This window comes from Geospiza fortis, unplaced genomic scaffold (assembly GCF_000277835.1).
Source record: "Geospiza fortis unplaced genomic scaffold, GeoFor_1.0 scaffold333, whole genome shotgun sequence".
Taxonomy (NCBI): Eukaryota; Metazoa; Chordata; class Aves; order Passeriformes; family Thraupidae; genus Geospiza; species Geospiza fortis.
The window spans coordinates 3,072,433-3,084,035 of NW_005054347.1; the positions used below are offsets into that span (position 1 = coordinate 3,072,433).

The following is an 11,603-nucleotide window of genomic DNA, read 5'->3' on the forward strand; positions in this document are numbered from 1 at the left end:
GGAATGACTGGATTCAAGGGCTAGGAACCAGTGATCAGCATAGGAATAAAATGCAAAGTGGTTTAAGAGGAAGAATAAGTAAAACCTGTAATAAAATATCAAAGTATGTAATAGACAATTCATACACTCTAGTAGATAAAGAAAGTCTTGCTATGTTTCAGAAATACTTTTGCTAAGTCATCCCTAAGTTTTGGGACTAACAGACCCAACTAGTGGGTGCAAACTCCCATAAAGACTAGAGGATCATAATGGTTGCTTGCAGTCGCAAACTAGGCACTAAATAAAAACCAAAACATACAAGCATGTGTCCTCAGGAATCATTCTGCCATCCTGCAGCTAGTATCAGCACGATCTTAAATTTAAAAAAAAACCTTGCCAAGGTCAAAACAAGTCATTACACAACACCCATTTTCAACACTGCTTCAAAAGAAAACCCAAATTCTGATGTACTCTGCAAAGCAGAAGCTCTGTGAGACAGCTCAGTGAAACTGCTACTGTGCACCAGCCTGCACAGGAGGGGAAACCACCTGCCTGAAACCATCAGCCTTGTTCAAATCTTGGGGCTCTTCTCTAAACACTTTTCATGCTGTGGTAAATAAAAGTACTATTATGAACTGTAGATCCCTAAACTAATCTTCTACACAGGATCATTTCTCCTCTAGCACCTTTCCAATTTTTCTAATGGGGTTTGGACTGCAGCAACTGCTGTTGTAAGAAAAATGTTATGAAAACTCCAAGCCCTCCACTGCTTTTTCCAGCACTATTAGTCTACATCCAGATTTTTCACCATCTTCCCAAAGAAGCTGATTGAATTTATACTACAGAAGAATATCTAAATTTGCTTCATGAAAAATCTAAATGCACATTTGCTTTTCCATTTTCAGTACAGAACCAAGGAAAAACGAGATAACCTGTTTGGGTTTCCCAGTTAACACAGCATGACAAAAATGCAAAATTAAATTCCAGGCATCCTAAAGTCCACTGATCTTTACCATGGCTTTCACCAAATTAAACAGTGACAGAAAACCAGTGCTGAGAAGAGTGACAGCCTCTGGGATAGACGGTGCTGTTCACAACACCACATTCCTACTATCAGTGTTACACAACTGTACCAAGCTGCAAAACCAGACATAGGGGAAAACCCTCTCCAGCACAATTAAGTCCATGAGTTGACATTTGGCATCTCCTTCCTCCCACATTCCCCAAAAACTGGAACTAGGTGCTTAGGCTCCCACACACAGATCGGCTGCGTCTGATCTAAACAATTCCATTTTCTCTTTCAGGGGAAGAATATCACCTGCAATTATACCTTCTTTGGACATTTTTCTGGAAGAACATTCCTTCCTTGCTGCCTGCAGCCTTTCTTTGGTTTGTTTCTAGCCTGTGGGATTTCTACTTGTGTATCTTCCCCATGTCTGGATCTTAACAGATCTTCCCTCACAGAATGTTTGGGCTTTTCATGGCAATTGTGGGCATTACAGCTGTCACAGTGTCATCCTTAAAGCACAGTAAGTTATTTACACAGGGCAGCTGTATATATTTTAAATAGGGAAAATGAACAAAGATTTACCAAAATGAACACTACTATTTACTTCTCAAAAAATGAAAACCAGTAGTGGCTGACAAAACCAGGAAAATATTTTTACCAGGATGCTTTTAAATAAATTACTTCAGCTATATGCCTATGCAAAGAGCTTGCTGTGTCTGCAAGCAGAATAGGCTGAATTTGTGCAATTCGTCAGAAACCACAGAGGGCCTAAATGAAAACACACACTGTAATACAGGAAAAGCAATGACCATTAACTTCTACATGGGAACAAGAGGTATCGGTTAACATAATGAGCACAGGCCCGGAGTTCCCAGGAGCATGAAAAGGAAAAGGACATGCAGTGGGAGATGCAACAATTGAAACTGACAGGCATCTCAAGTCTGTCAATGACTCTTCTCGCAAAACACCTAAGGTTTTGCAGTCTCTATAATGGAAGGCATCCTCTTGAGTGGACAATGGGCAGAATAGCAAATGCCCTAATAATCATTCTTGATCCAATCTTCACAGCTAATTGCCTTATTCAAACTTCTGGTGTTTAAGCCATTATCCATAGTAAACCTGGGCAGCAAAATAATTTAATTAGCTAGAATCTTCTAAAGCTGAAAAACATTAGAAAAAATAAAATAAAACAACAAACAAACAAAAACCCCCAACAACTGCTGAATTCTCTCTTACCCTGCCAGAAAAAATAATGATCAGCTGAAAGTCCTGAACACATTCTTCAAGCACAGAGTCAGGCAGTGGTGCATCGTTCCTCCCAGCCACCCAGCCTGAGCACCTGCCCATGTAGCTGCTTTCTACAAAGACCATCAGCTCTGCTTTGGGAATGGGACTTGGGCATGCAAACTCTAATAAATGTTTAAAAAAACAAAAATAATGTTGGCTAGTGCCTTCAGTGGTGGCAGCTTTCAGTAAGAGGCAGGGAGAGAAAAAACATGCTACATACCCTGTGAACTGCCATCTGATACATCTGCTTTCCTTACTAACAACATTGTTAAAGGCAGAAACAGAAAAACCACCAAGACAGCATTTTTATTTGCATTTTAAACACTTTAAGTAAAAAATGTTTGCTGTCAGCTGAGCTGGAAGAAAATTATTAAATTATTTTTACTATTTCAAAACAGATTAATAGAATATTTAGTTCAGCCTTGCTATTATATAGACCTTGTCTCTTACAAATGAATTTAATTTGGGTTTTTTATTTCCACTGACAGTACAAAAAAATACATAACTCTATATATTATGGGGACCTAAGTTTTTCTTTCCATGCTCACCAAACTCTGCTCAGTCGTACCAAAAGGATTCAGATTCCATCTTCCAGCCGTTCCAGCAAGCTTCCTTACATCATGTGTTTGGAAAGGAGATTTTTCAGCAGAGGAAGCAGAGCGCTTCGCCGTGCTGGCCAAGACTCCACGGATCAGTGACCCTCAGCAGCACACAGACCACCACCGTGACATCACACTTTCCACAACATGGATCCCAAAGATGCACATACCAAGAGAATCTGGAGTTTCAATCTTTGTTTATTTGCTCAAAGAAAGTTGGTTTTTCTCCTTCTTCTTGGTAGCTTTTTAGGGTTTGTTTTGCTTTGCTTTTAAAGAGCTCTATTACTTTGTAATCTTACTTTTTGAAACTGAGAAAACCAGGTGGACCACCTGAGATGAAACATTTCTCTCACAAGCACTCACCAGCGATAGCAGCAGAAGACAAGCTGATTAATTCACACCATATTATTCAGGGCTTCCATTAACACAGCTAAGGGCTCATCAAGGGAGGAAAATATGAAATTGTTCCATTGCTGTTACTCTGCTGGAACGCCACATTTTAATCACTGTCTGGAGTATAGTTGAGTGACACAAGGGAGAGAAATGCTTAATAGAAGATGAAAATAATACAGACTCAGTGAAGACAAATGTTTGATCCAGGCACACCCAATCCACCCAAAACAAAGATTCATGAGTTAACCAGATTTTTCAACCTGCTGCCTGGAGAGCCCCAGCCTGGGAGGGGTGCCAGACAGCAGCTGTGTGGGTCTGGTAAAATTTGGCACAGGAAACAAAATGGTCAAATATTAGAGATGCCTAAATTTCAGAGGAGTTCATTTGTAAACTATAGTGACACGCCTTGCCATTTATTTTTTTCATCAACAATAATCTACAATCCACAAAAAGAGCTTTGGCAGCCTGATGAATGGTACAAGCGGAAGGTCACAGAAACAGAGTCCTCAAAGGGGTTACCTGAGTAACGAGTTTTGCCTCCTGTCATTCCAGCTATTGATTTACTTAGTTTATTTAAAAGCAAACAAAAATACAACAAAACAGATTCTCATTCTAGGAGGAAATTGGGGGATTCTTACCTTGTTTACACCTGGAAAACTGTCTCACAATCATATTCTGCTCTGATTAAAACTTTTCTGTAATTTTCAGCCTATGTTTTCTCACAACTAATTTAAACCCATTTATACTCCACTCTGAATATCTTATCTCCTTTTCTAGTGTTTGTCCCACATTTGATACATTTGAGTTCCACACCTGCTCAGCATTCCTGGCAAACAACCCCTTCTCATTGCCTTCAGCAATACAATGAATTTCTCATCTGTACCATAAAGAATACGTTACCTGATACATTCTAGTTTTGCATCAACCTTTCCTTCCTCCATCAGAGTGGCTGCTTATCATCACACTATTTCAACTAGTACATTCTGAGACACTGCAATTTACTCTTGGGCTTCTAGCTCCTACCACAAATTTATTGTTATTGTTCCCCAAAATCATAAGTTCTGTGTTACCAGGCAAACTCTATGTGCTATAACAGGGCAGGTCATGGCACACATTTTGCATACTGGTCCTGTGAATCAGCCCTAAGTGGTCTATTGAACTGCAAGAGAAGGCCTTTAAGAATGGCAGCAGAAGTCAAATAAATGAAGACCTATTTCTGGACTGCAAAAAACCATACTGGATGTATCAAAAGACTTTAGAATATGACTTGAAAAAATCATGTCCACTAATAACAGCGACAGAGAAAAAGCCTCCCTAAGTGAGCCAGGGGATTTCATTACATAAAATTACAAGGAACATCAAAATAAGTTCACTTTTAAAAAGGCTGTTCCCCATAATAACAACAACAACAAAATTACCACTGAAAGACAAGCTGCCTACAAAACCAAACTGCATCATTTGCTATCACAGCCTATTTGTAGCAGACAGCACTCAATCTTTTCTCTTGCTAGAAAGTGTAATCACGTATCACCACTGAAACGGTAAAGACTTTTATGATTTCCCTATTATCCAGATTCAACTCACCTGACTGCTCCAGCCAGTGCTGCTTACCAGTGAAAACCAGAAACAAGGACTAGTAATAGTTATTGAGGAGAAATCAAGTATATATGATTTTAAAGAAAAGCTGTATCTCTTCACCTCATTATGACTCAGTTCTCAGTTGGAGAATTGTGAGGACAAACTGATTAATGGTGTTTGCTATTCAGACCCCAGAACTGAATGTTTAATAAAACCAAACAAAACAACCCACTACACAAGTCAGTTAGGGAAGTACTGGTAAAGAATAGGCCAGACTGACACCCAGGCCTAGGAATACACAAAGTGAAACTTACAGGACCAAGTTTTCTGGTGTTCACTACTTTTCATGTAGGTGCCTTTGGGACTCAAGTTCAGCATAATATTTTTATTGCATGAAGGATCCAAGAAAAGGATACATTCAGACTTGTAATGAACATGAAAACCCTAATGAAGCTGCTACCTTGTCAATCAAGTGTAGGCTGAGACAGCCAAAAATAACAGGAAGACTTCTAATAGAGGAAAGAACTTGCATCTAGTATATCAACTTTGAAGCAAAATTGTCAAAAATATTATTATGTGTGTAGAGCGAGCAAACAGCAAACAAAAACTTTAATGAGTTTCCTTTGCTCTCATGAACTTCTGAACAACTTGCAAAAAGTAAGACTGGCAGTCAGATCGTTGTTACTGTGAATGAAAAGTCAGTCTTACCTGCCGCTAAAAACACCGTAAAGAGAGAAAACAATAGAAACTACACTTCCTTAGCCCTTAGAGGTTTTGCATGTATGGGCTCTCCTGCTACTTCTGAATGCAATTCTGCAAGTCTAATTTTGACATCTAATCTTTAAAGTATCAAACCTCATTACCCAAGGAGCAACACAACAAAAAGGGCCAAAACTGCAGGCACAGCAAGCAGCAGTGAGACTCCAGTCAAAGCTAGACAAGGCAGCAAGTCATGAAATGTTTTGCTTTAGAGTGTTTTATGCGCATCTCAGAATTTGTGATCAGCAGTTCTGCTACCCTTAGACATATTTCTTACTGTGCATTTATAATCTTGGCTCTACTCCCTGTCACTTGCACTGCACACAAGCAAGCTGTCTATGCTGTGCCATGTTACCTCGCTTTCACTGAGCATACTTGCTCTTCTGTCTGTGGGCAATTAACTCAATTTGTGACAACTAAGTTTCAGCAACCAGTTTAAACTTCTCATCAGACTTTTGGCATGGGCTGCAAAAAGCCTGCCAGCAAACTATGGCCACAAGAAGCAGTTGTTTTCACCAGGGAAACTCATTCTTCAACGAGATCACTCTCCTGCTGCACCGCAAACACAGCCAACATACAGCAGCTTTTCAGCTACCTCTACTGTGGAGTTCTCTCACCTCTATCACACAGGAGAGGGCATACCCTGTAAGAGGTGCACCAGTGGTATGCATTTACTACAGGAATGACTCCAAAATACACAGTGCAGCAATCTGCTCAAGAACTTAGTATAGGCTTCTTTCAAATAAGAGACCACTTTGTCCTCTGTGCCCAGGCAAGCAGACATGGAATAAAAAGGGCAGAAGCAGCTGCTGCCACTCATACATAGCATCTGACTTAGGAAAACTTGCGTGGTTTTCAGGACTACCTCACATCTTCTCTAAGCCTTTTTTCTGGAAAATAAACAGAAGATCAACACTGCCGCCTGTGAAGACACACTATTTTCTAACTCACAGACACTCTACTTGTTGCTTCCAGGGCCCCTAAGCAGACCTGGCTGGATTGCCAAAAAGACAGACACCCCAATATATGGGCTTGTCATTGATCAGACAATAAAACTGTAAGGTCAGGGTCCCAATTTGCAATGCAGATACTTCCTTGTTGCATGCATACATTTAAAAAATACTGCCAAACTGAGTTATGACAAAAGTGATTCTCCACATGACAGAAACACTCAGTTCAGTTAAACTGATTTTGCTAATTTTGATTTTGTTATGTATTCTCTTCACCCTCTAAATACTAGTCTGTGCATTAATCCCTTGCCAGACCTGTCTCGTTGTGCCATCTACACATCTGTATTTGCCTTGAAGTTTCACCTTGCCTCAAATGAAGTCTTTCTCTTGGGAGTACATAGCCTGTAACACTGCACTTTATTAGCTTCAAAAAGAGCTTCAAAAAGAAACCTCAGGACTTAAGCACTCATTGATGTTCTGTTGCAACACTTATTTAAACAGGCAATTTGGCTAAGATGGCCTAAACAGACATGGAACAAATCCTATGATTAAGTCTATGACAACAACAAAAACAAAATTCCGTCCCAGATCACAGCAAGAGCTCTGAGCAGCGTTTCTGCCTTACATGGGAGTGTTTTAATTATGCAGCTGGAAATTAAAATTCTATAAACTGCTGGTTTTATTCGAACAGCAGCCCTTTATCACATCTGGGCACTGTTTACTGAAGAGCTTACTGTAAGACCAAGGCAACAAAAGCAGAGAAGAAGCAGAAAACTGAAGCCCAGCACAAGTCACTGACCCAAGAGTGCAGGCACGCCTGTGTCATGACCAGCAGTGAACACGAATTCTCTGGAGCACCACTGCACTGCCTCAGACAGCAAAGAACATTTGTGCACAGCTACTCCGCCAAGCACTAGGTAGACAGACAACAACTATCACACTCTGTATCAAAAATCATAGAAACAAATACAACCTTTAAATTACCTTGCCAGAAAGTTAACACTGACCAAGAAGCAGCCAGAGCCCAGCCTGAACAGGCTCCAGCCTTCCCAGCTCTCAATTCCAATCATTCACAGTCTTTGTGCGAGTTCCCTTGTGAGGTGACCTTTACAAAATTCAGCTCTTTTGAAGACCAGGAAATTCAGTTATGCACAGTATCACTACACAGGACACTCCTTACAACACAACAAAAAAAATTATAGACAAATAACTTCCAGTTAAGTTCAATAAAAGACAGTAATACCTTAATTTTCTGGTGAATATGCCTCAGTGAATCTGCTGTACCCATGTCCATGTTGTCACTGATGCACACAAAATCAAGCTTCATTTTTGTGTCCAGGTTTAGCATCTTCTGGATTTCCTTCCTTGTAATCACAATGACCTCTAGGACAAAGGAGAGTGAGATGAGGCGAAGTAGAAAAAAAAATCTAAATAATATTTATCACAAATAGGATACACCCACTTTTTTATTTAGAAAGGCTAATGGAACTGTCAAAAGGCTTGAGTAACATAACTGGGTTCTCCACCCAGTCAAGCTCTTTTGGCAACAGTAACTTTTCAAGAAAAGAATTAAACTCTAATGAATGTGAAAACAATCTCCCCTGCTTGGCTGGGTGGAGGTTGTTACTGAAAGGGACGCATGCGTGTGTGGCATGAGCTAGCAAGACAGAACAGACACTTCTTGTATCATTAACCAGCAACCTCAAACCATATGTCCTCAAACAGAGCAATGAGACCCCGTGTTCATGTCACCAACACTTTAGAGCTTTGTCTTTTGCTGCCCCAATCCTGTGTAATCCTCTGTGGACAACACCAACCACACTATTACAATACAATGGTTAAACTATTTCTCAGCATCAGCTTGGCAAGAAAGTGGAGTAATATATGAGCAAGAAACTCGTTCCATCTACAAAAGAAAAAGGATAAATGCATATTTGAAGGAAATCAACACTGGCATGAAAGCATATTTTCCAAAATGAAGAATGTGAGAACAGAAGCTCTGCAAAGAAAATACTGAGGAAACAAGATGACAAGAAACCTTTTCCCCCAATCTTAAGAATGGGAAGGAAAAGCAACAACCAAATTTTCCAGTTAAAATATCCCCTCAAAACACCTCAACACTATAACATTGTATTCCACATGGAATTTTAACAGAGAATTGTGGGAAATAATAAATAATAATTATAATAATAGTATAGGCAAGATGAAGACACTTTGGGAATAAATCTGCATCAATCAAGATTCATCTTGAATCTATTAAAAGAAAAGAGAAAGGAACTGTAAACATGGGACTTGCGTGGCATTTTGGTGCCAGAGACATGGCTGCTCTTCCACTCCCATACTGGATGCCAGTGTGAATTCAAAAGAGGCTGAAGAACCTAGAGAAAAGGACTGAAAGCACACCTTGAATAAGGCAAAGAATTAACTGATGAAGAGGCAGCTGGTGTCAAGTGCAAGTTGTAAGCTCACACAGTTCAGCATAAACCTGGTGAGCTGGGCAAAAGCCTCCAAAATATTAGGAGAGATGAAACACTTGCAATTAGGGCGAAAGAGACACAGTGAGTCACCCATGGAACACCTACTTACTTACACAGCAAGTATGAGGAACTAATCCTCCAGGGAGAGAACTCATGCCACTGGATCATTTAATACAGGGGTGTACAGCTTGGTCACAGGCATGAAGCACAGAAGGAGCTGGAAGGCGGCAGTTTGCTTACTGAAGCTGAATGCATTTATTGAATACAACCCTGCATGTCCACATTTTCACTGGAGACAGATAAGCTGAAGCACTACATGTGAGAAAGGAGAAAGATCTCACTGCAGCACTGTCACAGAGTCACAGCATGGTTCAGGATGGAAGGGACCACACTGGGTCATCTAAGCAAACCTCCCTGCTCAAGCAGGGTCATCTCAAATCACATGGCACAGGATTGTGTCCAGATGGCTCTGGGATGTCCCCAGTGAGGGAGATCCCACACCCCCTCTGACAGTCTGTCCCAGTGCTCAGTCACCTGCACATTAAAGAAATTTTTCCCCATGTTCAGGTCAAACTTCCTGTGCATCAGCTTCTGCCTGTTTCCTCTTGTACCATTGCTTGGCACCACTGAGCAGAGCCTGGTCCATCTGACACCTCCCTTCAGAAACTGGTAAGACATTTTTGAGTTTCCCTCTCAGTTGTCTTGAGGCTGAACAGGCCCAGCTCCCTCAGCATTTCCTCATAAGGGAGATGCTCCAGTCCCTTCATCATCTTTGTTGCCCTCCACTGGACCTGCTCCAGGAGCTCCATGTCCTTCCTATCCTGAGGAGCCCAGGACTGGACACAGCACTCCAGATGTGCCTCACCAGGGCAGTGTAGAGGGGCAGCACCTAGTGCTAGTGGTCAAGAGCATCAAGTGGAAATGGTTATTTCTGAATAAAGAGCCAGACAAAGGACAATACTGATTATACAGAAGATTTTAACTATCTAAATTTCCATTGCAGGATAAAAGTATTGCAAAAAAAAAAAAAAAAAACCACCACAGGAGAACAGGCAAAGAAGGCAGACAGAATGCAGATTTCAACAAACAACAAATGAAAAACAAATCCAAAGAACGGAAGTTCTTTATGATTTTCTAATGAAACAGAATAAAGGCAAAGTTTGCTCTAAGTTTTGTTCCTTCCCACTGAAATAGTAAGAAGCTAACATGGATAATCATGAGCTGATCTTCACATCTTCACAGAAGATAGAAGCAGTCAGGAAGAAAGCCAGAGACTCAGGACGAAGTACAAAATAATCACAGAGACAAAACAGAGAAGAAGAAACACAAAAGAGAAACACAAACAACCCAGATGCTTGAAAGGTGTCAGGAAGGAGCTTTAGAAGAAGCTGGGGGGACGCCACAGAAAGATTTGGTCCAGCACTCAAAAGATGAACAAAAGCCTAACCTCAGAAGACACTGAAGAAGCTCACCAGGTACCAAATAGCACCTTAGTCCCAGTGAAAACAAAGCCCACAGGTGAGCACCACGAGTGTGCCGTTGTCCCCACCCTGCTGTGGCAACACGGACTGAGCGCCTCAGAGCCAGCAACCCTGACCCTGGGCCAGGCTGAAACAACAAACCACCAGGCATCCCCGGGAGATGGCACTTCTCATGGCTGCCATTAATGACTCTGAGAAAGGAACACGGGAGACTCGAGGTTAGTGACCCAGGGAATGACATCAGAGCTGGGAAAGGCCTCGAATCACAGAATCGCTGCAATGTTGGAAAAGATCTTGAAAATCATCAAGTCCAACCAACCAGCACCACCACCACTAAACCACGTCCTCAAGTGTCATATACTCATGGTTTCTGAACACTTCCAGGGATGGTGACACTACCACTTCTCTGGGCAATCCCTTCCAATGCTTTAAAATCCCTTCAGTGAAAAACATTTTTATAATATCCAATCTAAACCTCCCCCGGTGCAACTTGAGACCATTTCCTCTCGTCTTGCCACTTGTCACCTGGGAGAAAAGACCGACACACACCTCTCTACAACCTCCTTTTAGACACCCGCGGCCCTCGGTGAGAAGAGGGGTGCAGGCACAGCGAGCGCAGCCGAGAGGGCACGAAGGGATGTGACACGGGCCGACAGCACAGCTCCAGCGCGGAAGGGACATGTGCTACAGCACCTGCCCCGTCCAACAGGGCACCTGCGACACGGCACTGGAACGGACGGAGCGGCGGCGGTGAGCGGGGACAGCCCGTGGTGAGCAGGGGCAGTGCGCAGTCCCCAGGGTCAGCACGCCCAGAGCCCGCCGGGCCTCACCTTCGAAGCCGGCGCGCTCCAGCAGGTTCAGCGGGTACCAGAGCAGGGGCCGGTTTCCCACCGGGAGCAGCGGCTTCGGGATGCTGGAGGTCAGGTCCGTCATGCGGGAGCCGCCTCCGGCCGCCATCACCACGGCCTGGAACTCCATCGTGTGGCGGAGTGACACAGACAGGCAGGGCCTCACCGGGACAGGCGGGACGAGGCCGGGTCACGGCTCCGCTCCCCGCGACCGCTCCCGGCACTGACAGCGCAGCAATGGCG

General features: G+C 42.5%; 1 protein-coding gene across 1 annotated transcript in view; it reads right to left on the reverse strand.

Annotated features, from left to right (window-relative positions):
- The window catches only part of EIF2B3 (eukaryotic translation initiation factor 2B subunit gamma), a 99,283-nt gene extending 87,686 nt beyond the window's left edge, over positions 1-11,597 (reverse strand). The window contains exons 1-2 of the mRNA XM_005423123.3: positions 11,343-11,597; positions 7,798-7,937 (exon numbers count right to left, since the gene is read on the reverse strand). Coding sequence (XP_005423180.1) covers positions 7,798-7,937; positions 11,343-11,490 — 288 coding nt within the window. The 5' untranslated portion in view covers positions 11,491-11,597. The remainder of the gene's footprint in view (positions 1-7,797; positions 7,938-11,342) is intronic.
- Between the last annotated feature and the right edge of the window lie 6 nt (positions 11,598-11,603).